Source organism: Anguilla anguilla, chromosome 7 (genome assembly GCF_013347855.1).
Source record: "Anguilla anguilla isolate fAngAng1 chromosome 7, fAngAng1.pri, whole genome shotgun sequence".
Lineage (NCBI taxonomy): Eukaryota > Metazoa > Chordata > Actinopteri > Anguilliformes > Anguillidae > Anguilla > Anguilla anguilla.
This window is the reverse complement of record NC_049207.1, coordinates 10,723,204-10,750,678: the sequence shown is the minus strand read 5'-3', so window position 1 is coordinate 10,750,678 and position 27,475 is coordinate 10,723,204. Positions and strand designations below refer to the sequence as shown.

Genomic DNA, 27,475 nt, shown 5'->3' with positions numbered 1-27,475 from the left:
TGCCTTCAGTCTCATGTCATATTTTATTTCCGACTACTCACACAAGCCTACATACAAAAATCATAAGCACGTACATATTTATTCACACACATACCTATATGTCACTCTAAATGACCATACATTTGTCCATAAAAATAGTTCACAGGATCAGGAAATTCGAGGGAAAGAAGGGAAGAATGGAATGTGGTCATCAACATGTCAAGTTTGACTAGAGCAAGTGGGTGTTAGACAAAGCATGCAGTCATCATCAAAACTATTATGTAACAGGTAACAACAGTATTGTACTGGACATAGCTTTTTCATTCTCCACTCTGTTACGCTTCAAATTACAGCTAAAAAAATACATTCTTTAAATCCAAAATGGAAACTGGCAGAGAGTTCTATATTGGGAATATGATGGATGGAAATGAAACTATTTTAAGTTGAAATGTAATGGAGGTTAAAGGCAGCCAAGGTGAGCTATAATTTCAAAATGTTTCCTGTCTATACTGCTGCACTCATAGATGTTTAGCACTTGGCATACAGTAGATGTTTAGCATTGCTTTATATCATTTATTCATTAATGTGCGGTGTGGATTTACAGGAATGCAAAAAACTGTTTGTTAACACAGGCGAATATTTTAAATAACTACACTTTTAAACACTAAGGTAGCTTTTCATGTGACAGGTGTATGATGCGGTTCTTTCCAACAATGAAATATGTAACGCATTCAGGATTTGAATAGAGTGCAGCATGGGTTTCTAACAAACCCTGGCCAATGTAACAGGCATGCTTTCACTTATTCTGCTCCATGCCTCTCCCATACAGATCATACTCGTTGTACAGCAGGTAGCGCTTCACTCCAGGAGCGAAAGGGGCAGACTCCATGACGACAGGGTCACACAGTCTCTTTGATGTCATCTGCTTCCGGATCACCAGCCTGCACAGGTGCTTCAGTGGTCGTGGGTTACCTGGTTCAGGGGTTGATGAGACCATAGAAACATTTTTATTATGATTCACGGTACGTCTCTCTGTAGCACAGCTCGGCACAGTCTTAGCAACTCACCCAGTATCTCACAGATCTCAGGCCACTCTCTCTGCTTCTCCAGGATGAGTTTGAGTTTGGAGCAGATGGGCACGTGGCTGACATAGTCCAGAAGGATCCGCACCACACTTCCTGACAAGTGCTTCATGTAGGACAAGCTGATGAAGTCACAGAACTGGACAACGGGAATGTGCACGTACACGTATACACACACACACACACACACACGGCAGAGACATGATTCATTTAACTCAAAAGATAATTTAAAAACAAATAACCAAGTTTCATTTAAGTTCAAGGTCACCAAAATAATAAAACAGAAATGTACAAATGTTTTTTTAATCATTGTTCTCGGTGCACAGTTTTCTTTATATTGATTGGTTTTCTTAGAAAATCATGCCAGTAAATAGAAAGCTCACTCAGCCTTGACAACGTTTATATAAACAGAAGAGAAGTTTTTTCAGCAGGCTCAATAGCATGGTAAAGCATACACACATTTACAAAGAAACGAAAAGAAAGCATTGCCAGACTCTCTGCCTGAATGACACCTATTGTATTTTTTGCACTGGTAACATGACAGTCATCTGCTGTGATCCATTTTTATTAAAATGGTACCAAAAATACTGAGAGCAAAAATAGCTTTGTGCATCACATGTCTGGTTGGATAGAGAGGGGCTTGTATTTCGGGCTTATATCTGAGCAGAGGAGCTTTTATCGAAGCTGGCAACCTGTGGAGAACCATTATCAGGTTCAGAACCATTACAAAACATACGATCCTGCGTAGTCTTTTTTATTAGACAAGTATACATGATTAATTACTCTGTCGGAAATAAGCTAGTAGGATATACTCACAAAATATCAAACTACATTTTATGGAGCTGGGGCTTCATGTAGCCAGGCATGTTTTGTTCATATATATATATTTGTTTTCCCCATGTGCAGCAAATACCCAGTAAATATTTTCTCAGTATGCAAAAAAAAAAGATAGCTTATTAATGTTTTGATATTCCTCTCCTGGATGTTGAACAGCCCCCATTTTACCACAGGGAGCGCAGGACAGGACTATCGCCACAGGAGGAAGCGGGAACACCGTGTCCAGCCCGCGCGTGATGACAGCAACGGAATGCTGTTGTTCTGATAACAGCGGAGACTAGCAACAGTAACCGCAGGAGCCCGTACGCACTCGACACTGGGGGCTCCGAGGAGGCGATGTGAGCAAAGCAAGTCACGGGTAATAACTTTTCAGCTTCCTCAAAGGATGAGGCCTCCGCTCTTCAGAGATGGAATGTTTCAATTCATTCTGAATCGCGTGCACCTTAGTTCACCCCTGTATAGACGAGCAACAAATAAATGCTCCCACATGGGGCATCCAGGTACCTAAATGTGTTCAGCAGGGTCCACGATAGTTAATGAAGTGTAAAATAGTCATCATCAAGGCTTTGTTTGAAAGTAAAGGACTTCAGATTTTTATAATTGCATATTTAGAGACTTTATCTGTTTGGTGACCATACACATATCTTTCCATCCTGTTTCACCTCAAGAGTTCATATTACTATGCAAGTTACAGAACTGAGGAGTTCCTGTGATGAAAGTTCCTGTTCAGTAATGTCAGGGACAGAAACTGCACTGAAAAGTATAACATATAGTTTTATAGCATCTGTCCACAGGCAGAGCATCGGTATACTCACGGGTATTTTTTCCTTTTGTTCGGATGTCTGATAAAGCTGAATATTATGCCCAGGGCAGTATTCACTGAAGAAGTTGTCATGGTGACAGCAGAAGCACCTCTCTGCATGGTAGCCGTTGTTGAGTAGCAGTCTCATCATCATCTCGTCCCTCAGACAGTACTGCAGTGCAGTGGGGAACACGGTGTCGCTGACCACCGTGAAGTAGCAGTTCACATCCGCCTGCCTGGCCAGCAGCAGCTTCACGATCTCATAGCGCCCGGCCCTGACGGCCACTAGGAGGCAGCGCAGCGGGTCCAGGTCAGGCTTTGCTCCTGCGTTCAGGAGTATCTCTGTGCAGGTGACATCACCGTTAGAAACGGAAAAGAACAGAGGGCTCTTCCTCATGTCTCCGTAATCCTCCGATATGTAATTGGACAGGATGACGTTGACGCTGAACCCATGTTCGATGAGAAGCCGAAGGCACTGTTCATGGCCACCCTCAGCCGCAGAGTGAATTGGGCTCTGGCCACTGTCTGTAATGGCTAGCTTAGAGGTGACCTGGATCAGCTGCTCAAGGACCCTGTGAATTTAAAAGCAAATGGAGGAATTGCTTCTTAAGGAACTCAGTCAGGCGAGGTTCTGACTGTATTAGCTGTATAAGCAACTTTTTTTTCGCTTTTCCCTTTAATATGCAGTATTTTCAATTCAGGACGCACAGCAATGAGCAAAAAAGACAGTACCATTGGAGCTTTGCAGGTTTTAGAGCTATCTTTCCATTGGCAATTGATTTAGGGCTGAAAACCCATCTAGATCTTCTGTGATAACCAGAGTGGCCAAAACATTTTGACTGTAATAGTTAAATATAGATTATAGATTATTATTAGAGTTATTAAAGTTATTAACAGATGCACAATTATAGTGTCATAATTCATTTTTAGAAGCATTACCTTGATCCTTTACCCAGAATCTTTACGCACTCCGCACTGACATTTTCATTACATAATGAATAAGTATACAACTTTTAAATTAAAAAAGTTTAAAGTTTAAAATGAAGCCTCCACAATTTCAAGCCCACAAACCTTTCCCTGCACTCTATCCATTGTATTCCTAATATATACAATGAACAGAAATGAAATTATATAAAATTATTCATTTTTATTTATTTTTTTATCCAACCTACTCCCCATCTAGAGTACCTACCAGAAACAGAAAAAATCTCCATCTGAAGATACTATATGACAAGAACTACCATACAAATAAACAAGAAAAAGAGTAAATGACCATCAACACTCACAGGTAGTGTCCCAGATACGCTGCACGGTGGATAGGTAGGTTTCCACACTGACTTGGCACGTTGGGACTGGCTCCATATTGTAGGAGCAGATCGATACAATCAGGATTCCCAGAACCAGCAGCATCGTACAGCACACTTTCACCATTGTAGGCCTGTGCGTTCACATCGCCCCCTAGTGGAAGCAAATTCAATTAATACGTTACTTCGGACGGGCATTTACATTTTCGGGCATTAAATATACATTTAAAATATCCGGAAATGCATTTATTTATATTTTAATTCATACAGTATCCCAACCAATGTGTGCTTACAAATTAGCCATGGTTAAGTAGGCTAATTGTAAATGAAATAAAGGGAAAATGCAGCAAGGTGAACAATTCTAGGATTAATAAATTATGGAAGATATTTGATCAAAACCATATATGGACAAATACATTTTTAACTCGAAGTAATGCAGATCTGACAAACATTTTTTTAAATTTTTTTTATTGAGTTAGTAGTTTTACAATCAACTGTGCGATCAACCAAACGGGCCGGTTTGGCAGGTTACCTTCTTTTATAATAATCTCCATCACATCTGCGTGGCCGTTTTCTGCAGCAATCCCCAGAGGGGTCACTCCGTGGCCAGTCGTCTGCGTTATCTGGCCCCCATTCCTTAGCAACAGCATCAATATGTCACTGCAGCCCACCTTGGCCGCCTCGTGCATGGCTGTCCACTTCTTCAGACAGATCTGCTCCACCAGCGCTCCGTTCATGATAAGCATAACCACCATGTCATATGACCCCAATGTCACTGCTGCAGGAACAATGGTACATATATTTCTGCATTCGTTAGACGATATCAGTATTTAATTTAGGTAAAGATTTCCAAATGATGCAAAAGGCCTAGAAGTAGTTATGGTACACAGTTCCAGTAGGCTACATATTGCAATGCCACGTAGGCCTATTTTTCTGTATAACATTCTCGCCTCGCAAACTTGTAGCTAATTAATAGTAAACAACGTAAAAATCCACGTTTTGTCGAGCATTAGCTACAGTACGTTCTAGCTTTTGTTCGTATGTCTGGTGAGGTGAATCAAAGTGCATCACAACATTACCCAGGAGCAGCGGAGACTCGTTCTTGTCGTTAGTGTTGTTGGGAGACGCCCCCTTCTCCAGAAGCAGACTCACGTTCTCCACCAAACCCGCCTGAGCTGCCAAAGTCATTGCAGTATCTCCTTCAATCGTCTTCTCCTCCAGGGTAAGTTCGTACGACGCTTTTGGACAAAACTACAGTGTTAATATTCACTGCGCGCATCCTTAGATTTCCAGCATCATTTTAGCGAGTACCCTAATCAAAAATAACACCTGCAAATTCATGTTTAATGTAGGCAGCAGGTCAAAGTCATAAAGTGCGGCGGTGTCGTAACTGCCGGCGGTATCGTTTTCTGTTTACTAACGCCGTGCACAAACCCCTGACTCACCATCCAACACGATTCTTAGCACCTGCGCCATGGGTTGAGCTGCTGCCATGTGGAGAGGTAGCCATCCTCTATTGTCTACCTCACTGAAGGCTGAGGTGGACTCCGACAACTCCAGAAGGGTGAATATGTCACCTGTAGAACGGACAGTGGTCCACCTATAAATAATCTCTCTTCCTGTTGTTTACATTCGATGTGCGTCTTTCTGGTAGATAATGCAACTTTATAGCAATCTCATAATTAGCCTATATTACAAATATCCTGAGATTGGTTTTATGTATTCGTGCGTTTGTTGCAATCAGAATAATTTGTTTGTAAAAATATCCCATGTCAAGCAAAGAAAACTTTGAGCATGAATTGTAATGTTTATAAACCAGTTCACAGACAGGAAGAAATGCTTGGTACCTTGCTCAATAGCAGTTACAATCCTCCGATTTTCGCCACTGGTTATTTCCAAGCTGTTTAAACAATAAACAAACACATGTTTATCACTAATAAGTTGAACTGATTTAAAAATAAAAACAGGATATGCTTAATCTAGAAAAGAAAACAAAGAAACAAACTGAATACAGCACAAAATATTGTCATATGCACTTTATTTTATGCACATTACATTATCTGCACTAATCATAGCTGTGTTTTTAATCACATACCTCTCTATTGAGGGGAACTGAAATTGTTTATATGAATCCAGAAGGCTGTTTTGTATAGCATAGTCAATAACCTGGTCCTCATCCATTTCATCAATTGCATCCATTGCTTTAAAAACAAACAACAATATACACAGTTCAAATACGAGTGTATTTTATTTTATTCAGCATTATGTAAACAGGTAATGAGAACTATCACTGGCAGCTTTCAGACACAATTGCCCAGATTACAAAAACAGTAATGTCAAACAAAAATACAGTTAATACAGAAAAGAAATCGTGGGTGATTATGCAAAATCTAAACATCTCAGGACACATCTATACCAGTTTGCTATAGCATGAGATCAAATCCGCACAGAAGCTTACTGTTTTTAAGATCTTCTTAAGATCCTCAACTTCTCTCCTGTAGTCTCCACTGACTAGAGTATCCTGAAACTAAACTTAGCCTGTTGAATAACAGCAGATATGACGGTATCTCATTGCTTAGCCACTCAGGCTTTATTTTCATGTATTTTCATGCATATATATATACCTTGTGTCCAGGGTATATATGCCTTTAATGCTCACCTGCAGAGTGTGTCTGCTCTCAGTGAAGTTGTAGCTCTCCTCGTGCTCAGCTTGAATGTTTGTGTTTTGATGCGTTGGAATGGAATGGGCCTTGTGGTTATATTTAGGTCTTGACCTGCTTTTGCTGCTGCCAAACTGAACACGAAAGTCATAGCACTGGAGTTTTGCTTTTTCCTGTGTGCATCTAAAGTGGAACCACCGTTCCCAGCCAGTCATAAGCAGTAATATTTTAACGGTGCAACTTGAATGACTCGATGACTGTAGTGTGAAGAAAAGCAGTTGCAACCTGCATGTGTTTCAGAGAACCATCATGCAAGTTTGCACCCTCTTGAACTGGCAGAGTGTTACAGAAATTAACCAGATGTTTTTTTTTTTTGATGTTTTCAAAGCATAAAAGAAAAGAAAAAACATTAAGCGATGCATCATGTTCTGAAAACAGGTAAAACAAGTTATTATTCTAACAAAGAGTTGTCTTCGAACAATTATCTTCATTTAAGGTATTTGTAAAGCACTCATTTAAAATGAAATGACCATAATTTCACAGTACTACACATTATAAATACAACAGAAATAATTATGTTTACTGACAAAAAAGGGAAAACAATCTGAAACAGACAGATGCTGCTGCTTCCACAAAAAATAAATAGCACACCATATTTGTGTGCCATTTTGATTCATGGGCAAAAGTGCAAATTATGTCTTAAAAAGAAAGAAAACCAAAATAAGTCCATTTTAAACAATAACATTGATTGAATCCCTTCAACAATTTTTTTAACTGCTTTTACAAATAACTGGATTGAATTCATATTGTCAGCAATATTGTTTAGTTCTAACTAGATATACAGTCATTTCATTTGGTGTCAGTTTGCTAAAAGAACCCAATAGCTGAATTTGAGGATTTGACGGATCTTCCGCTCTTCTTTGCCACAAAGTCAACAACAGCAAATAGAATCCCTCCACAGGAGAAGCAGCCGCATGAACTAGAAATCTCAGTTTGACAAAACACCAATGTCATCCTGACTGCTGTTCAATGGACTCTTTTCCATGCTGCTCCCATAAAGGTCAAACTCCTTGTATTCCAGGTAGGCTTTCACTCTGGGGGCGAAAGGGGCAGACTCCATGACGACAGGGTCACACAGTCTCTTTGGTGTCATCTGTCTCCGGATCACCAGCCTGCACAGGTGCTTCAGTGGTCGTGGGTTACCTGGTTCAGGGGTTGATGAGACCATAGAAACATTTTTATTATGATTCACGGTACGTCTCTCTGTAGCACAGCTCGGCACAGTCTTAGCAACTCACCCAGTATCTCACAGATCTCAGGCCACTCTCTCTGCTTCTCCAGAATGAGTTTGAGTTTGGAGCAGATGGGCACGTGGCTGACATAGTCCAGAAGGATCCGCACCACACTTCCTGACAAGTGCTTCATGTAGGACAAGCTGATGAAGTCACAGAACTGGTCAACACACACAACACAGAGAGATGATTAATTTATCTCAATAAAAGAAAACTTTAAAGTACAAGCTATATTTTAGTTCATTACCACATTTTTTCATTGCAATTTACAATCCTCTATGCTGAGCAATTCAGACTCAAAAGTAGTTGCTGCTAAACAGAAAACTAAATTAGCCTTGAAAACATGCACAAATCAATAGAACTCACCGTTTATGTAGACTCAATACCAATGCAGCACATATCCAGAATTTATATATAAAATATATTATATTATATTATATAATATATGAAAACAACACGTACTGTATTTTTACACCACCAGAAATAATGATTGAATGAAAAACAAGAACATAACGCACAGGTATTTTTTCTTGGGTGGATCCCTCACACAGTTGGTTATTGAGATCATTCCAGGAGCACATCATACGGAACCTGTTGTCATGGTGACAGCAGAAGCACCTCTCTGCATCGTAGCCATTGTTGAGTAGCAGTCTCATCATCATCTCGTCCCTCAGACAGTACTGCAGTGCAGTGGGGAACACGGTGTCGGTGACCACCGTGAAGTAGCAGTTCACATCCGCCTGCCTGGCCAGCAGCAGCTTCACGATCTCATAGCGCCCAGCCCTGATGGCCACTAGGAGGCAGTGAAGTGGGTCCACGTCGGGCTTTGCCCCTGCGTTCAGGAGTATCTCTGTGCAGGTTGTGTCTCCGTTACAGACAGCAAAATACAAAGGGCTTTTCCTCAGGTCTCCATAGTTCTCTGAGATGTGCTTATTGAGGACAGCATTGACTTCAAAGCCATTCTCTAAGAGCAGCTCCAGGCATTGAGGGTGGCCTCCTTCTGCTGCAGAGTGAACTGGGCTTTGGCCACAGAGTCGGATGGCCCTTCTGGTGGTAATCGGAATCAACATTCTCAGTGCCCTGGTGGTGGGAAAGGAATTCAAGCAGCCACCATTAATGGCTACTGATAACAGAGGAAGACCGATATTTTACTGTCCAACTTAATAGTAGAGATGTGAGCAAGGCTTCATGAACCACAAAATGGGTGGGCCTGTCATGCATTCTCAGCAATTCACTCATTTGAGCCAATTAAAGAATTTCGTTTCTATTTTGAGAAAATCTTTTGATAAGTTCAGTCAAGCCAGAGATTAACACCACATGCTATCTCTACCCTTTAATGGGGTTCAGGAATCTTGACTTTTCTGATGTTTTTTGACAAGATCTAAGGTGGAAGCTGGGACTCACAAGAGGTGGCCCTCTTGTGCTGCCCGGTGCATCGGGAGGAGGGAGCTCAGACTGGCCACGTTGGGATTGGCTCCGTGTTCCAGAAGAAGATCGATGCAGTCTGGGTTCCCGGAGCCCGCCGCGTCGTAAAGCACGCTATCTCCGTTCGGTGCCTGCGCGTTCACGTCACCACCTGATGGCGAGAAAGAGGACCTCACGAATCCCAGGTTGGTTTCCCTGCAGTTCAGGTCAGCTATTTTTGGGCAGAGCATGCGGTTTTACCGTAGTTAATGAGGAGCTCCAGAACATCAGCATGGGCGTACTCGGCCGCGATGCCCAGTGGAGTCACGCCGTGTTGGTCCCTCTCCGTGACGCTACCGCCATTCCTTAGCAACAGCATCATGACGTCGCTGCAGCCCACCTTGGCCGCCTCGTGCACGGCGGTCCACTTCTTCAGACAGTTCTGATCCACCACGGCTCCGTGCATGATAAGGCTGGCCACAGCGTCATACGATCCCATTTTCACTGCTGCAGGAAGATTTATAAAGTTAAGCTGAAGTGTATCCAAGGGGTGTGACTTCTTTTTTAAAAGGTAAATAAAATAACCTTTTTACAAGAACAAAATAATTATGTGGGTGAATCTAAGACATTCTCTCGAAAGACTAAGGACATGGTACATGTCTCTAGCCCTTGACATAGGAACACATTTAGTGTGTATCGTGCAACTGTCATTGGCCATTGAGACTGATATTCCCATAGTATGCCAACTTTACCTAGAAGGAGTGGGGACTCGTTTTTGCTGTTGGTGGTGTGTGGAGATGCCCAGTTGCTCAGTAGCAGCCTGGCGTTCTCCACCAGACCCGCCTTAATGGCGAGGGTCAGTGCTGTCTCTCCTTCCGGAGTCTTCTCCTCCAGGCTCAGCTTGTATGATGCTATCAATCAAAAAGTTCCGTTTTAAAATTTCAGGATCCCATACCTTAAGATCTAGAGTGTTTTAAACTCCCATTGCATTCACTACCATTCAGTTTGTGTTTCAAAATGCAGGATTAGCCAACATTCGCTACCATGCAGTCTGTGTTTAAAAACTCCAGGTATATGTTTGCTACCATTAATTTCATTGCTATTTTTATCACGTTTATTGTAGATTAAAATCAATATAATATGAAAGCGTACTGAGACAAATTGTTCTTGGAAATAATAAGAAGCTACCTTTGGCACCAATAAACCAAATATCAGTTTGGCTGGCTAGTCATCTGTCAAAACCTTTATTGATAACCCATATCTGTTCAATATATATTACCTCGGTGCTGTATAGGTATGGGGCATGCCGCCCCGCCAAGGCGTAACTTGGCGGGATGGCATAAGTGCCATCCCAATGAGGCTGAATACATTAAAAATTTTAGCTAGCTTGCTAGCCACATAGCCATCTCGCAAGCAAACAATCTTTAGTTATGACTAGTACACTCTGTTTACCTAGCATTAGTATCAGCAGCTAGCAACCTAGTTTCCCCAAAACAAATATATTTAATAAGTACTAAATAATAATAATTATAATAGTGTAGTAACTATTATTATAATCCAGGATTTGTTGTGACTATTCCATAAGATTTAAATGTTCCCGGTACATTCATGCACATTGTTAAAGTACATACAGCTGCCATTGCAGTTGTGATACCTTGTGAGATTGTGATCAGTAGTATACGGTGGATGGAGTGCGACAGACTCACCATGTACCACAGTCTCCAGCACCTGAACCACGGGATGGACGGCAGCCCTGTGAAGAGGTAGCCATCCTCTACTGTCCACCTCACCGAAGGCTGAGGTGAACTCTGATAACCTCTGGAGGACAGCTGTGTCGCCTGGAGGTGGTTGATGTGCCAGAATGGGTTATAATTCACATATACAAACTGCACATTTTTTAATTTTCTGTTCTATTCCTTCCATGATCACGAGGCTGGAGATTCCTCATTTGTAAACGCTTGGGAAACAGAGTAGTCACTGTAAATAATTCCTCAATCATACATTTTCCCCTAAAAAGACAAATTAACATGAAATTTTCTTCTGAGTGCTTGATAATGGTGATGAAAAAATGCACAGTACCTCGCTCAATAGCAGCTAGGACCTTTATATTTTCATCACTGGCTGTCTCCAGGCTGTTACACATGGAAGAGACACAAAATGTGTTCATACAGCATATAATTAAATGTAACAACAAAAACAATAATAATAATAATAATAATGATAATAAATCTCACACCAGAAATATCACTAAACTAATTGGAAACTACGGCAAATATGTATTCTGACAAAAACTAAATTTGAATTTCCCCTACCTTCCCATTGCTGTTAAAACATTTTGTTTGCAAGACTCTTGAATACTCATTTGAATTACATAATCAATAAGCTGATCTTCATCCAATCCGGCAAAGGAATCCATTGTTTTATGGAAAATGGCAAAGAAAAAAATGAACAAACTTTCACATCCAACTGAAGTTCATGTGGACTGGTTTAATGGTTTGACTTGCAGGTCTCATGCTCAGTATATCTCACAGACAGGAAACTCTAGCCTCCCATAGGTGAAATTATTGGACACTCTACACCATGGTTATAATGTCAGAGGCAACAACGATTGGTTTGTTTACCAGTCAACCTATTTTCTCTGTATCCGACTAAATCAGTACAATGTACAACAGCTTAAATCCTCACCTGTGATATCTATCTGTCTGTCTGGTCACACCACAATCTCAGGTTCACAGGTTTCCCTGCATGGTCACGGTTGTGTGCTTTGCTGTGTATAAACTGAAGAGGCCCGGCAGGTTATATTTAGGCTTGACCTGTTTTCAGAGCAGTCGGCCTCTAGGAATGTAGGTCCCGCCTTCCCCTGGAAGAGCTGTGCTGTCCCATGTGTCCAAAAACTTATATCCAGTAATAACACCCTTTAGCAACTGCTTCAAGAATGAAAAACACGGCAGCGTTTATATGCAATCCGATTTAATGTTCGGTCACATGGTGTAATGTTATGCGTCCGATACCTGGCTTCTGCAGACATCTGTTATCTCTGAAAGTGCAGAACACGAACAATCAGATAGTAAGTTATGAGAAATGACATAAAAATAACACTAAAATACTTTTTTAAAAGGACTGCATGGAATAGGATGAGATAAAATAAACCTTTAATATCCTACAAGGGGATATTTGGGCAACAGGCAGCCTTAGACATGAAGACATCAAAAAAACATTTGTAAAAATAGGAACACAATTTAGAAAGGCATCCACATAAAATTTGACATCTTTTAATATGTGGTGGCATAATTTGATATAAAAATTAAAAAAAACCTCTCCAATATATATTAAATTAAGAATTGCAGTGAAAATTAGATTGTATACATCAGGGACCTAAAAGATATTCCAACCCTGTTTTGATTCACAATGTTTATGGCTTTGTGGGTGAATGGGACTTCTGGGGACTGATATTGTGTAGTTGATAATTCTGAACAGACTTGGAACTCTGTATGCTCAACCTATTCTTGTTTTGTATATTTCCTTATTGTAAAAATAATGAAAAAAAAAAAAAAAATCCAAACAGTATTTCAGCAAAACAATGCACAAAATCTATAGATGTTATTGAGCTCAGAGAAAATATATGCATCAGGCAATTTGTATTCTGTTCATAATTATAGTTAATACCCTGTATTTTACTCTTGAAGTCCCATGGAGTCCCATGAATAACATTTTATTTAAACTTTAATACATTTTAATCTGAGCTACCAAGCTACCACAATTAAAATACAGTATTGGCGACTTAAATCATTTAATGGAATTTCAATGAAATCTCAAACCTTAAAGTTCAGGCCTATAAGCTAAATCCTTAAACAGAGCTTAGCAATTGAGCGACTCAAATGCACAGGTACTTGCTTGTCATGGCTGGACCTCCCAAACAGCTGGTTGTTGCCATCTTTCTAGGGACACAGCATATGCATCCTGTTGTCATGGTGACAGCAGAAGCACCTCTCTGCATGGTAGCCGTTGTTGAGTAGCAGTCTCATCATCATCTCGTCCCTCAGACAGTACTGCAGTGCAGTGGGGAACACGGTGTCGCTGACCACCGTGAAGTAGCAGTTCACATCCGCCTGCCTGGCCAGCAGCAGCTTCACGATCTCATAGCGCCCGGCCCTGATGGCCACTAGGAGGCAGCGCAGCGGGGCCAGGTCAGGCTTTTCCCCTGCGTTCAGTAGAATCTCTGTGCAGGTGACATCACCATTAGAAACAAAAAAGGACAGAAGGCTCTTCCTCGTGTCTCCATAGTTCCCAGGGCTGTGTAGGACAGCTCTCACATCAAAGCCATGACTTCCATCTGCTGGAAAGTGAACTGGACTTTGGCCAGTGACACAGATGGCTTTTTTGGAAGTAGCTGCTGTATGGATATTTAATGCATTATACATGAAACAAAGAAATCTGGCAGTTAATTAATAAATTCTGTATAGGGACTCTCTGTGACATGATGACTTACACCCAAGAGAAAATGTAAGATTTTTCACTGATGAGTAAAGGCAAAGAAAAACACAGGAGACAGTAACTGTGATATGAATCATCCTCAATAGAATGCAGAATTGCCATTGCAAGTTCTAATATGTTTACAGACACTAAAGTATCATGGAGATATCAGTCTCACTATGACTAAAACACTGTATGGCCTATACAGGACACAAAGAGGACTTGAATGAGGACATGAATGTCCCCCATATGCAGCTGCCTTATGGACTGGAAGGTTTCCAGTCACATTAGCCAGATTGGGACTGGCTCCACATTGCAGAAGTAGACTTCCTGAACCAGCTGCATTCAACAGAACACTCTCCCCTACAGTCGGACTGTGTGTTCACATCACCCCCTAGTGGGGACAAAGAATCATAGCTGCCGTCAATCTAGATCTGCAGTCATTTGTTTCTGGGCAATACAATAATATTTATTTAATGTTAAGTTTTTGTCAAGACAATTCATTTACCATGAATAAGAATCTCCAATATTCTGCAGTACTGGCCATTGGAGTTTTGATCCTCCTCCCCGTGGCATGCCACGTTCCTTAGCAACAGCATTGTGATGTCACTGCAGCCCATCGTGCCTCGTGCGTACCTGTCCACTTCTATAAACAAGCTTTGCTCCACAAAAGCCCCACTCAGTATGAGAGCCAACGCCATTTAATACAAACCAATTCTCACCATTGTGCAGGGCCAAAAACATTTACTGAACGAATACAGCTTGTTTTCATTTGATACAACTCTAATAATAACTGTATCTCTGAACCCTACAGTATGTTCCTGCAGTTGATAACTTGCAGGACTACTTGAAGGCAGTAGGCGATGACACCAGGAAGCAGAGGTATGTGCAGTATGCACACGGACTGCTGCTCCACACCTTCCTCAGCCAAATATTTGCGTAAAGATATCCCTGTTGTTTGCAGAAGAAGCATTGCCGTGCAGCAGAGGAGACTCATTCTTGTCATTGCTGCTGTGTGGAGACACGCCCCTCTTCACCAGCAGCTTCACATTCTCCACGAGACCCTCTTGAGCTGCGGGACTGAGCTCTGTCTCGCCTTAAAGTGCCTTCTCCCCCAGGGCCAGCTCATGTGATGATGCAGGTTTATTACACTGGTCACAGAATCGTTCCTTTTGTAAGGCAAACCAAAAAAAGCCCACTATTCCCTAAACGTCCATTGTACCGGTAAGTGCTGTGCTGCATTGCACTGTGGGTAACTCTTGGAATACTGCAAGCACTTTCTTAGAACAATACTTCTCGCCATCCCTAGACTGTATATAACACTTGCCCCTGTATGTAGTGTATTGAGTGCAAACTCACTGCATTAAGCAGTGTCCAGCACTTGGACTATGGGATGGACATGCAGATTATTACAGCCATCACCCTTTATGTTACTCTTATATTTTTCTCTAAAACAAAATAAGGATTATGATGGATGGGTCATTAATGCTACTTAGTGAAATATCTGTAGCCATAAAACTCAACAGGTTCTCTTCGGAACGGGCTGGATATCAATACAAGAGATTTTTTTGGAAAAGTTCCCCTTCTTGTATAACCTTGCGACAGGTTGCAATTCCAAAAAAAATGAGTCTGAGGCACTCTGTTGTATTCCAGTGTGCCCAAAAGGTTTAAAAACAGGTGTTCCATTAAACCTTTTAACCATAATGTAATAACGGCTTTTAACTGACATCAACTCAGCTGTTCCTCTGACCCCTTTTTTGGAAATGTAACCTGTCACAAGGTTATACAAGAAGAGGAACCTTTCCAAAAAATCTCTTATATTGATGGCCAAAATAAGGATTGTAAATGAATCCTTATAAAACACCTGAATGCTTGGTGGTAATACATAGCCAATGAACTCATCTTCATTAGTGTCTTTGGTGATACTGAAGGGATCAGCTTCAGTGATATTCGTAGATTAGTGGAAAATAATGGTAAATAAAGTATTCAAACCATTCTCCAGTAAGTGCCACATTATGTTGCTAATGCTGTTTGTTACTATTGTCAGTCTTGTAATACCAGGCATGAAGTCATGAGGGGGTGTTTTTAAAGCCTAACTTGCTTTCATAGCCGCAAATTGAGAATTTAATTCATCCATTATTCCAGCGTGTATGAAGCTAATTACAGCACTAAAGTTAATTAGCGCTTCTGACATGTCCACAACACGATTATCTGTCAAGTCTACTAATTGGTTGGTTATTGGTTATTTACCAATGATGAAAATGTATCACCTACAGCTTTGGAAGCTTTGGAGTTAGAGCTATATAGCCAATTTGAATGGCCCAAAATCAATTTGCTAAAAAACCTAATTTTTGACTTAGAACAGATTTAATAGACTTTTATGTGTGCTTCCTCTGATTGATTTAGCTATGCTAGCTCCCTATGGAGTTTTAAAGCTGAAAACAGATTATTAACTTTTTATAAGTGACAGTATTAAGAACGGAAAATGTTCATTTTGTTTTTCAAGTTAAGACTAATTATTGACTGAATTCTGCCTCTTTTTCCCACACCCACCTGAAATGAGAATGCTTTGACTGTTACGATGTGGCATAAGGAGAACACATGTGCTGGCTGCCATACAATGAATTGCAATTCAAATTTAAATTAAAATAAGTGCCTTAAGTGTCTGGAAAACGTTCAGTTTGAATTGAAAGAGATTGTGGCTTTAAATATAAAGCCAAGTTTTTTGTATGAGATCTAGAACATAACAATCAAATACAGTATCAATCTTGTTAAGCTAGTTGGTACTAAGCTTGAAATTTAAAGCAATGATGCAGTCATTGGTATTTTATGGTAAACTATATGTCAGATGTAATTACAATAATTTGCCTATGAGTGAGTGGAATTTATTTAAATTATTCCATTCCGCTCCCTGTCGTACCAATTCAGCATCTGGTGGGGTATGGCCAGTTCAATTCAAATTCCAACTCATGACTTGATTGGGAGGAAATTCTTAAATTCTGAACTTTTCACAACCTTGGTTTATACAGCTGTAGTATAGCTATTCCCTAGGAGTAGCTCCCTTAAACTAATTTGAATGTTTGAAAGCAGCTCCAGCGATTATAGGTTTGTGATCATGTTTGGGTCTTGTTCTACAGTTCCAAGCTACTGGTCCATCTATATTAATGTTGCACGATCAACTTTGACAAAGTGCTTAGTTCTTTTTTTTCCCTCCATATATTTCAGTGTACATTCTCAATAAGAACAAAGATTACCCTACAGTATAATAAATAATAGATGAGGATAACGTTGAAGTCTGCTGAGTATCTCACTTTAAACTTGATCTTTAGAGGTTTTTATCAGAGAGATTTTTTGATCACATAAATCTGCTTTCAGACATATTTTCCCATTTAACGTCACTTCGGCCTACTAATGTCTCGAGGCACCATTTTCTGTGGGCTAAATGATAAAAATGAATAAATTTAAATGATCTGTGGCGTGGCACATCGTTCTGTACAGATCGCCGAAGGCGGTCTTCTTGGAACGCAGGAACACATGAAAATGAAGACGTACAAACACACGAAGGTTACCTACCAAGACTGCTTAGAAGAGCGGCAGGCCTATGCGAGTAATACAATCTGCATGCAAGAACAAATTAAATCAAAGTGAATGGTTCTGGGACGCAATTTAATATTCCCGAGATGTGGACTGAAGGACCATGACACAGATCACCTGTGCTGGATTTCAAGCGTAAATCCCAGGTATTCTGTCATTTAATTGCCACTGACTGGACACATGGTGATATATTTACAGCGTCCAGATCAATCAGAGGACGGTGCGAATATTTTACACAAAGTTACGCATTCCATTTTGATTGTATCTACTGCGGGACTACCGCTCACGTGACCGTTACCATGACAGCAGGCAAACACCGAAGAGGACTGGCTTGCAAACTTGTGTCAATCTCTACAAACAAGAGCTAACCTAATAGATAATTGGCACTATATCAGCATGATTATTTATGTTTTATGAATGACATACACATTAATAGCCTATATGTTGTGCATATTTGATTTTAATATTAATAAAAATCTAGCGACAATCCGCTATTTTAGCTAGATAGCTTGGTAATTGTGTTAACTTAAGCAAGCGTAAATTTATCTAAATATTTAGCTGCCCTCACTTTCACATTAACAGCGATAATGTCCGAAAAGGGCAGTGAACTGTCGGACATTGTAAATGAAAAACGAGCCGTAGATGCACAGCAGGCTTCAACTTTAGAGGCAGGAGACCATGTAGAGAACCTGGAAGAAACTTCCGAAACACAACCTGGAGCAACCGAACCGGAAACTCATTTAGAAGCTCTACAGATCAACAACTCGGAAGAAACCGATCCTGATCAAGTTGCAGACGTCTGCTCTGAAACTTTTTATCCTATAGGCGACAAAGAAAACGGAACAGTAAATCATTCAGAAGAAAAGTCAGTGGCTCCGGTGGAAGTATATGATTCTGACCAGGGAGATGTCAATTCGCAAGGCAAGACAGTGCATAAGAAAACGACATTCGCTCCTGATGTTGGGAACTCAACGGCCACAGGTAAGAATTTTGTGAAGTTACAGAACATATTTTGTTGGTCGCATCACAACCCACCTGATGGAAGTACGGAGAGGATGCTGCCTTGATCTGTATTTTCTGATGAGTAGCCAGATGGTGAGCATAAGCCTACGTGTTTGTATCGGTGTTCGTTGCCTTAGTGTCTAGAACGTCTTTGACATAATTTTAGTTTCAGAGACGTGGATATTTGCGAATGTTAAAATGATTTGGATTATCATAGTCGCGTAGGCCAATGCATACATTTTACTCCATATAGGCTATAAAATGTGGAATGTTTGTGGATTTTCTTTAATTTTTTTAAGTGAAGATGCTCCTACCCGAAGGGCACGTGATGACTCTGGCCTTTGCCATCGGTTTTACCATCCAGGATTTAAAGAATCACTTCGCAAATGAGCTGAAAATATCATCGGACATTATACAGGTCTCACTTGATGGTAAGGAATCACATGTATAATGCAGGCAAGATGCTATTTTGTTTAATATAATAGTTGTATTCATACAGTTAGGGTGCACAGTTTCAGTCCAGGAGGGCCACTTTTCACATAATTTGATTATTTAATATTTTTACGTAGTTTACAGGTTGTAGAATGATTCAAAGAGCTGACTGCTGAATATCGAGTAACACACTGGGCCTGCCATTGATCTATAAATGGCCATTCAAAAAGCTTGCATATTTTAAATGGGCCAGCTTTATAGTATATAACCTCCTAAGATAACTAAATCCGCTTGTTGTGTACATTTTACTGTGTTATTCACCAGCTATCTTCGGTTATGTGTTTATTTATTTTACCAGATAATGCGCTTTGTAGTTTTATTTCTTCCGCATGCAAGGGTTTTTCTAATACGATGCCAAGATTTACTACATGTAGGTTATCAGGACGTGAATGTGTTTCAGCTTTGTTCAGATGCTTCACGGTCAGGGATGCCATGCTTCGTTTTTGTTCGCTTCTTATTCGGCAGGCAGCGCTGTTACGGACAGGGATACACTCGTTGATTTGGGTGTCCAGCCACACGGCACCATCCAACTAGAGATGTCGTCCATAGACCCCGAAAATCATCCCATCCGACCAGTTAAACTTCAAACGGAGTACAATATGCCGGACGTTATCACCGTCAGAGTACAAGCAGGTATGTTTGACGCAATGGTTTTCACACTTAGTTGAGGAAATGGAAATACCTTATGAGGTCACGCGCAAAAAGTTCTGTACACGACGTCACAGAGCCAGGAGCCTCGGAGGAAATGTGAAATTAGTCGGAGTTTCGTCTGAAGGAGTCACTGTTGTTCCATTGAATGAACTAATAAGCAGAGTGAAAATATCTGGCACATTATCTTGGGAAGAAAAAGAGATATCTGTTTGCTCTGAAGGTAAACACCAACATCCTTTTATATTTTGCTTTATATTCACATTCTATATTTACTGATTAATTAAAATTAATATTAATTAATTTTTGTACACACTAATTAGGTAATTATTGTTTTTATGTGGGCATGTAGTCTTTATTCTTTGAAATTCTTAGGAGGATGCTGCCTTGATGTCTATAATATACTATTCTGTGGTAGTGTTCCATTCACACTTGACTGGTCAAACAATGAGCTGTCCCACTTACCGAGAGCGATCCGCTCCTCTAGTAGCGGCATTGGAAAAAAGGCAGCGGGGCCATCGTGGACGACGCGCACAAAGCCAGTCCAGTTCTTGTCGTTAGCTGCGTTCCCTTTCCCCCTGCTCAGGAACGGACGCGTACCAGGACGTGGTGGTGGAGATCGAGCGGGCCACGCAGAGGAAAACCTTTTTGGGAGGGTACCGGCACAAGGTCACGGGGACAGAATTCCACCACTGCGCCGTGCAGACTGTGGCCAAGAGGCCTCCCGGCAAGGGTTTGGAGACGTTCTGCCGTGACACTCAGGTTATTTACGACTTTTATTTATGGTTTCGATTTCACATTTTCTCACCCAGAGTAACAAAACAGCCATCTTGTGAAGTACCACTAAATGCATTATTGCAGAAGAAATATGGACAAGAGTCTTAAGGGCCATTAACAATGAAGCAGAAAAACAGTGCTAAAATGAGCTCACAGCAGTGTCTCCACATGACGCATTGCATACTATTAAAAGTAAGAAAACCTTTGTATTACTGTTTCACACACAAAGCCTAATGAAAACCTACTGTGTGAGATCATTAGTGTCTCATATCGCCATATTAATGTGGTAAATAACTGATACATAAGAGCAACATTGCACTTCATCAATTTTACGGCTGTACAGCTATATGCATTGCAGACTGTGAGCAGCTGCCTCTGTGATATGGTTAGCACTGCTGTCTTACACCTTCAGGGTGTTGGGCATCGATATCAGTGATGATAATGGAGCTTCTTCACCTTTAATCGATCGTAAATTTAGAGGGAGGCAGTTGTGTCTCACCTCTGCTAATGTGCAATCCCCAGCTGTTCCTTTGCCCTGCTCATTAGAGGAATGATGTAATAATGACCTTTAAGTACTTCCATTTCCGTGTGTGGGTTTAAATGATTACTTTCTTGAGTTTCGAGTTTTTAAAAGTAAGTTTTAAGTCATAGTATAAAGTATGGCAAAATGCAACTTTTACTAGCACTGCAAAGTGTCACCTGTGGATGGTTTTGGAATTGTATTTCAGATCCTGCTGATTAGATTTTTTTTGTATGGTGATGACGGGGAATTTCTGGGGGGGGTCATTGTTGGCATGATAAACTGTTGCCAAAGCATAATAAGCAATTATAATGGTACAAATGACAGTTATGTATGTTGGCATGCATAAGAATTTAAATATTTTAACATACTTCAGTAGACTCCCGGATTACCTGACATTTATACATTTCAGTCGATTTCTTACCGGTATGGGATTATTTGATTATGGGATGAAATGGCATCAGCTGTCACGCTGATTTTAATTTTTGCCAGTTTATCCAACCTTCCACTTGTCCGCGTCTTGCCTGGTTGCCGAGGGCGTTATGCGGCAGAACACTGTACTTATGTGCAGTATGTACGCACTACACGCATCTCTCACCTTCTGTACACTGAGCAGCGCACCTGTTTCTGCTGTCCTCACAGACGGTGGAGGTGAAGAGCCAGGCCCAGCAGTGCTCCAGCACCACGGCCACGCAGATGAGCAAGATCGGCTGCCACGTGTCCAACATGGAGGACAAGCTCGTGCCCCCTGGCCCCTACGTCACAGCCGACGAGTGCGCCTTCCAGAAGTGGAAGGCAGTACGTTCACGTCTGTCCTTCACGAGAAATCAGAAACTACTCTATAACTGTCGCTCTCTCTGTGCTGTGTACTTTGAAAATGACTTGATTTAATACCTGTATGTGAAACCAGCAGTGTGATTGAATAATTCTATATGTACATGTTCTGTGTAGGAGTGTGAGTATGTTTTTTTTGTGGTTTTTTTTGGGGGGGGGGGGGGGGGGGGGGGGAGTTGTTTCCATGAGTATCTAGGGTGATAACTGTTTAATTCTCATAAATATGTTTGTGAGCAGTGAACGTGTGAATACTGTATTTCACATTTCCCTCAGGTGATAACTGTATGTGTGTATGTGCACACGTGCATGTGTCTGAGGTCATAGCTATCCTCCTGTGAGCTGTTTTTAACATTTGTGTGAGCGTGACAGGGAGTGGCTAGGTTCCTGGGTGTGGTTTCAGTAATCACGTACGTGTGTGTGTGTGTGTGTGTATGAGCGTGGGTGTGCTTGGGTGTCACATGATGACTATTTGTGCGCGCGTTTGTCAGATCATAGTGCTGCAGAAGTACGCGAGACGCTGGCTGGCCAAGAGTCAGATTCACCAGCTGAGGCATGAGAAGCAGGAGCGACTGGATTGGCTGGAGAGGGAGCACGCCAGGAAGCTGAGGGACAAAGAGAAGCAGATGGAGGCCGAGTATCGCAGGAGGATGAACCCTCAGACCAAGGAGGACTTCGCCCTGCTCTACAGCGCCCTGGAGAGTACGTTTCACGCGCGTGTGTAGCCTCGCGCCGGGCGACGCACGCGCGTACGCGCCGGCTGACCTCTCTCCCGCGTGTGTCCGCCCGCAGGGTGGAGGAAAGAAGAGGTGGAGCGCATCAACGCCACGCACGCGGGGGCGAAGCGCAAGGGCGCCCTGTGCACGCTGCTGAACGAGGAGACCCAGCACATCGCCTCCATCGGACAGCACCGCCTAGTGGCGGCCAAGAAGAACGAGGAGAAGGCCGTCCAAACCCTCCTGGAAAAGGTCGGGCATGTACCACATTACTACACCCCATCCCCCCCCCCCCACCTCCCCTTATGATTACAGGCCTCCCTGGTATCCGCTCAGCGCTGCCCCCGGTGGACAGCCCCCCCTAGCGGTGCTCTGGCTGTTTAAGCGGCCGTAGGGCCGGCGTGTCTGACCGCGTGTCCCCCGGTGGAAATGTTCGCAGTGCGCGGCGCCCAAGGCTTGGAAGTCCTTCGATGGGAAAGTGACGGCGATGGACACGCAGAACACCATCAGGGCCAGGGAGCTGCAGGAGCTCTACGTCAGCCTCAGCGCCCAGTACAGGAGCCCGGACGACCGGCTGGCCGTGCTGCAGTCGCTCAGAGACACCGTCAAGGTCAGGTGACCGCCAGCCCCGCCCGTGGCCCGGTTCCTCGCGATACCGGAGCTTCCAGCAGACCCACAATGCAGCAGTCATAACGGTGCACAGCCAGACATGTTGATGTGTGTTTTTTTTGGGGGGGTGGGATAGGAGCAGGACTGCAAGCTGACGCGGGAGATCATGGACTTGATTTGCAGGGAGGCGGACCTCATGACTCGTGAAGTCAAGAGTGCCAATCTGGAGGGACTGAGGAAGAGGATCTCCACCCTCTTCCTCCAGTACATCAAAACCCCTGCCTTCAACCCAGAAGTGACCAGGCTTCTGAAGGTATGAGTCTCCAGCTTTCTGATACAGGCATTTAAGGCATTTAGATGGGCATTTAAATGGGTCTGTCAGAAGAGAACAGCGTGTACACTAAGGGAAGACTTAGCTCTCAGAGCGGAATGTGTGCTATAGCTGAGAGCAAACCTTTTGTATCTCTGTTGTTCACTTCTTTTCAGCTCAGCGGGGTATTTTTCAAAGCAGGACTACTGAGTAAGCTGGATAACTGCACCGAGTAAAACTTTAAAAGCTAAATCAGTGATCCTACTTTGTAAAATACCCGCCTAGTTTCTGTCCTCATGCTATTGTCAGTGAAATATGAAGGACCAATGACAGACCCTTGATGGGTGAGCGACCTGTAAACGCAACGATGCCGATGCTCCTCTCTTCGCCCCCGTGCAGGTGCCCCCGAACGCCGGGCAGAAGAGGAGGAAGATCTACCGCTGCAAGGCCTGCAACAGCTACCTGCCGTGCACGGGCTTCTCCCTGTCCATCGGCTCCAGCCAGATGGCCCGCTGCCACCGCTGCATGGAGCTGGACAATGAGGCGCGGCACCGGGAGGACGCGTCCCTCTACCGGGACATCCTCCTGCACCTGCGCCGGGCCGAGGCAGAGCGCCACCCGCAGGCCAAGATCATCTACCTGCTGCAGGTGCCGACCGCGCGGCGCGACCGCGGTCTGTGTGTGTGCGCGAACACGATAGCTTACTGCAGGCCTGCCTAACCCTGTCCCTGGAGGTCTGCCGTCCTGTATGTTTGTACTCCAACCCTAAGAGGGACACCTCATTCAACGGCTGGTGATTCCGTGGAGCTGCTAACTAGTAGAATCAGGTGTGCCAAATTAAGGCTGAAATGAAAACCTACAGGATGGTGGATCTCTCAGAACAGGATTGGACAGCCCAGGTTTAACCCTTTAAAGAGTAGGTTTTTTTTTTGTTTTTTTTAGAATTCTAAGTTGGTGTTCTAGAACTCTGTCGTTTTCAGTTACCAGTAGCGATCGTGACATCAGCATTAGAATGTTGTGTTAAGAACATTGTGATGATGTGTTTGTGATCTTACGCCTTAAAGGGTTAACGTGTGCTGTGGCTGCAGGAGCAGGACCTGCGGTACCTGGTGGATGTGATCTGGGGGGCGCAGTCGGCCCTGAGCGCGTGCGACGACCTGCGGGACCTGGTGATGGTGCGCTGGGACCGGGCGGAGGAGTGGAGCCCCTGGAACTGCGTCCTGCTCAACAAGGACGAGGCCCCCGCCCACCTCAAGATGGAGAGCGTCCGCGAGGTACCCCGCCGCGTCACATGACTCAAAAAACGGGGTGCTCCTCGCTCCCGAAACTGGCGCAGATGCTGTTTCTCTTCTCAGCCATAGTGATTGTGTTCATTCCTTAAATGCTGTGTGTATTGTAATACCACTGCGCTCTCAATTACTTTCCTAGATTATTACGCGTATTTGACGTCTTGAAGTTTGAAGTGTAGTGTGCGTACTTGCACCAGAAGGTGGCAGTCTTAGTCTGAAAAAAACATGCTCATACACCTTTTTATCAGTTTTACAAGAAAAGAAAAAACTTAACTTTTAAAAAACTAATTTCAAGAAACACACGAGACTGGCCGAATCTCCTTTCAAGCGCAGTCCACTCAGTGTAGCCTATCAGCTTACAAGTTTACAAAGGCCAGTTAAGGGCTTGAGTCTGTCGATGGATTTTCCGTTCCTGAAACTGTCGAGCAGTATGTGGAAAAACCATGAAATTAGTGTGTGAAGAATAGCATTTGAAATTGATATGAAAGGTGCTGAGGAATGATATTGACCCCGAAACGCTGGAAAACGTTTAATCGCGGCTCACGCGTTCCAGGACCAGGCAGAAATAATGCCCGCTCGGGCCGACTTCCCCTCCGCAGGCATACGGAACGTCGTTCATCCGGAGCGTACAGCACAAACACATGCTGGCCCGGAATTACTTTTCCGAGATCCCGGCCATGGCGGATCGCTTCGACAGCACGGGCTGCCTGCCTGCCGCCCAATCCAGCGCCCCGGCGTCCAAGCCGGTTTCCACAGCGACCGAGTGATACCGCCTCCGGGACCCCTGACTCCTCCCTCTCCACCCCACAGGAGACAGGAGTCCAGTCACATAACACTCCTTGACTTACTGGCTGGCTTTGTTAACTGTGTCAAAATTGTACTGAGTTGTTCCGGAAAATACAAACTCCACAAAAGAAAGAAGTTGTATATCAAACCCTCTGTCTATGGTTGATTTAAAAAAAAAAACTTTTTTCCTTCGCCTACCCATAACCCCCCTCTCCCCCTGCTGGAAATACAGATCATGTGTTAGGTGAATGAGATTCTGCGATTGGGTGAGTTATGTTTAAACCCCACGCCAACCTTCCACCTGATCACAGAAACAGGAAACAGACCTTGCTTGGTATATCGCCCATGTTTGTACCCCACCTCAGTCTACCCAGTCAGCGTAAGTCAGGGGGTGTCCAATCTTATCCGAAAAGGGCCAGTGTGGATGCAGGTGTTTGTTTTAGCCCAGCACTACGATACCTGATTCTACTTATCAAGGTCTTGATTGAAGAACTTCCATAATTGGTTAATCAGTTGAATCAGGTGTAGTACTGAGCCAAAACAAAAACCTGCACCCACACCGGCCATTTTTCGATAAGATTGGACACCCCTGGCACAAGTTCTCTGTTCTCTTCGGTGGTCCGCTAGCATTTTGCGATCGGCACGCCTGTCGGCCCACCAGCATTTCACCAGTCGGCCCTACAGCAGTCCTCTGGCAGACAGACTCTAGTCTGACCGTTTAGAAAAGGCAATAAAGAGGGGGTGGTGGCCCTGCCGCAAGCGGCCCGCCGCAGCGCCGATATGCAAAAAGCTGAGATGCTGGCAGTCGTTGCTGATGACGGACCAGCGGGGGCCTGCATGCTGGGGACTGTTGAGCGGCTGTCACAGGGCTTGGCGGCCGCACACGCTGATGCATTGCTGGCTGCTCATGTGTCTGAGCAGTGAGGTGAAAAAGCTCCTGTGTGTTTGATTCAGACAGCACTTCTGCTCCATGTCCTGGATTTGGTGTTTTATCACATAAGTTTGAGAGTCTTTTATAAAGCAGCGAAAAGCACTGCTTGACCCCAACATTCTTCTGGTGTTTCACATTATCCAGAGACCAAAAGACAGTCCTTTATTAAATATTAATATATGTATGTGAAGTTGGAAATGGTTTATCTGTGATACCATTTTATAAAGATACTGTTAAGTATTAAGGTGCCTCTTTCCTATTCCTACATTAAAAAAGATATTATATATTTAATGTGCATGTATTGTTTTATTCTACGAAAGGGAGTTTTTCATAATTCATAAAGAGCTCAAGCATCATTATTTGAACTGTCTCAGTATCACTAAGCTTGAAGCAGATCACTCTCTGTAATTCTAATCTAGCTAATGTACCTCTAATATAGCTAATGACTCCAGACTAATTACATATACAGTTTGTAACTAATTCCAGAACATTTATGTCAGAGGCTTTTTTTAACCAAACTGCAAGATTACATTTTGCTGAATGTCTGCAGGTTGTCTGTGAATAAGCGGTCCCCATAGCAACCACTGTGGAAATAATGTGCCACACTAATGTATAATTGATGTGCAATTTCTCAGTTAAGAACAGATTTTAAAATTAGAAATAAATGTAATGGATTTCATGGTTTTATTAGTAGAAGTATGTTATGTGTGTGTGAGTGTGTGTATATATATATATATATATATATATATATATATACTGTATACACACCTGTCATTGTTCATTGTTGCAGCCTTTGTTGTCAATTCAGTGTAATGAAAAAATACAGTACAATGGTTGCATGTGCGTCATAATTTTATACTTTACACAGATGATCGGTACTCTATCATCCATTTTGTGTTTTTGGTGAGGTGATAAGTGCAGCCTGTGGACAATTTTTCACTGAATATCTTTGGCTCAGTTATGAGCGGATATTTTTCTTTACCATCAATCGCCACATTCAGATCCCTCTCCCAGGTTTTTTCTTAGTATCGTGTGTGTTCACGCAGGAGGATAAAGAACGAGTATTATAAAATTCACCAATCAATCTTTTAGCCAGCCCAGGGGAAGAAATCCTCTCAGCAGGAGATACGTTCCTAT

At 42.7% G+C, this 27,475-nt stretch overlaps 3 protein-coding genes across 9 annotated transcripts; 1 reads left to right on the top strand and 2 right to left on the bottom strand.

Annotated features, from left to right (window-relative positions):
* Nucleotides 1-4: 4 nt before the first annotated feature.
* Nucleotides 5-6,751, bottom strand: LOC118232349 (ankyrin repeat and SOCS box protein 15-like). 2 transcript variants are annotated; one of them, XM_035427264.1, is made up of 10 exons: nucleotides 6,664-6,751; nucleotides 6,100-6,205; nucleotides 5,852-5,904; nucleotides 5,450-5,581; nucleotides 5,084-5,242; nucleotides 4,537-4,782; nucleotides 3,987-4,158; nucleotides 2,714-3,272; nucleotides 1,047-1,200; nucleotides 5-951 (listed from the first exon to the last, which is right to left on the bottom strand). In XM_035427264.1, the coding sequence occupies exons 2-10, from the start codon at nucleotides 6,201-6,203 to the stop codon at nucleotides 776-778; spliced, it is 1,755 nt and encodes a 584-aa protein (XP_035283155.1). In that variant the 5' UTR covers nucleotides 6,204-6,205; nucleotides 6,664-6,751; the 3' UTR covers nucleotides 5-775. The 2 variants fall into 2 exon arrangements, with proteins under 2 accessions (XP_035283155.1, XP_035283154.1); XM_035427263.1 differs by having other exon boundaries at nucleotides 6,463-6,667.
* On the bottom strand, nucleotides 6,240-12,037 carry LOC118232348 (ankyrin repeat and SOCS box protein 15-like). Of its 3 annotated transcripts, none has more exons than XM_035427260.1 (10): nucleotides 11,673-12,037; nucleotides 11,440-11,492; nucleotides 11,067-11,198; nucleotides 10,113-10,271; nucleotides 9,622-9,867; nucleotides 9,361-9,532; nucleotides 8,475-9,036; nucleotides 7,963-8,116; nucleotides 6,664-7,867; nucleotides 6,240-6,542 (listed from the first exon to the last, which is right to left on the bottom strand). In XM_035427260.1, exons 1-9 carry the CDS (start codon nucleotides 11,774-11,776, stop codon nucleotides 7,653-7,655), a joined length of 1,797 nt encoding a protein of 598 aa, XP_035283151.1. In that variant the 5' UTR covers nucleotides 11,777-12,037; the 3' UTR covers nucleotides 6,240-6,542; nucleotides 6,664-7,652. The 3 variants fall into 3 exon arrangements, with proteins under 3 accessions (XP_035283151.1, XP_035283152.1, XP_035283153.1); XM_035427261.1 differs by having other exon boundaries at nucleotides 6,240-6,531; XM_035427262.1 differs by lacking the exon at nucleotides 6,240-6,542 and having other exon boundaries at nucleotides 7,741-7,867; nucleotides 7,963-8,099.
* On the top strand, nucleotides 9,481-27,052 carry iqub (IQ motif and ubiquitin domain containing). Of its 4 annotated transcripts, none has more exons than XM_035427258.1 (13): nucleotides 9,481-9,566; nucleotides 18,253-18,408; nucleotides 18,794-18,860; nucleotides 19,387-19,554; nucleotides 20,156-20,331; nucleotides 21,509-21,664; nucleotides 22,189-22,399; nucleotides 22,490-22,665; nucleotides 22,853-23,023; nucleotides 23,159-23,335; nucleotides 23,732-23,980; nucleotides 24,421-24,606; nucleotides 25,221-27,052. In XM_035427258.1, exons 2-13 carry the CDS (start codon nucleotides 18,316-18,318, stop codon nucleotides 25,386-25,388), a joined length of 1,998 nt encoding a protein of 665 aa, XP_035283149.1. In that variant the 5' UTR covers nucleotides 9,481-9,566; nucleotides 18,253-18,315; the 3' UTR covers nucleotides 25,389-27,052. The 4 variants fall into 4 exon arrangements, with proteins under 4 accessions (XP_035283149.1, XP_035283148.1, XP_035283147.1 ...); XM_035427257.1 differs by having other exon boundaries at nucleotides 18,734-18,860; XM_035427256.1 differs by having other exon boundaries at nucleotides 9,487-9,566; nucleotides 18,729-18,860.
* Nucleotides 27,053-27,475: the final 423 nt, after the last annotated feature.

Coding starts and splice junctions, on each gene's coding strand:
- LOC118232349 (XM_035427264.1), bottom strand. CDS start 6,203: ATGGATGCAATTGATGAAATGGATGAGGACCAGGTTATTGACTATGCT. Junction 5,905..6,099: donor CAGTTCCCCTCAATAGAGAG/GTATGTGATTAA, acceptor TTGTTTAAACAG/CTTGGAAATAACCAGTGGCG. Junction 3,273..3,986: donor GCGTATCTGGGACACTACCT/GTGAGTGTTGAT, acceptor TTAAATTCACAG/GGTCCTTGAGCAGCTGATCC.
- LOC118232348 (XM_035427260.1), bottom strand. CDS start 11,776: ATGGATTCCTTTGCCGGATTGGATGAAGATCAGCTTATTGATTATGTA. Junction 9,533..9,621: donor GGAGCTCCTCATTAACTACG/GTAAAACCGCAT, acceptor TCTCGCCATCAG/GTGGTGACGTGAACGCGCAG. Junction 9,037..9,360: donor GCACAAGAGGGCCACCTCTT/GTGAGTCCCAGC, acceptor TCCCACCACCAG/GGCACTGAGAATGTTGATTC.
- iqub (XM_035427255.1), top strand. CDS start 18,015: ATGTCCGAAAAGGGCAGTGAACTGTCGGACATTGTAAATGAAAAACGA. Junction 23,336..23,731: donor AAGTGACCAGGCTTCTGAAG/GTATGAGTCTCC, acceptor GCCCCCGTGCAG/GTGCCCCCGAACGCCGGGCA. Junction 24,607..25,220: donor AGATGGAGAGCGTCCGCGAG/GTACCCCGCCGC, acceptor TCCCCTCCGCAG/GCATACGGAACGTCGTTCAT.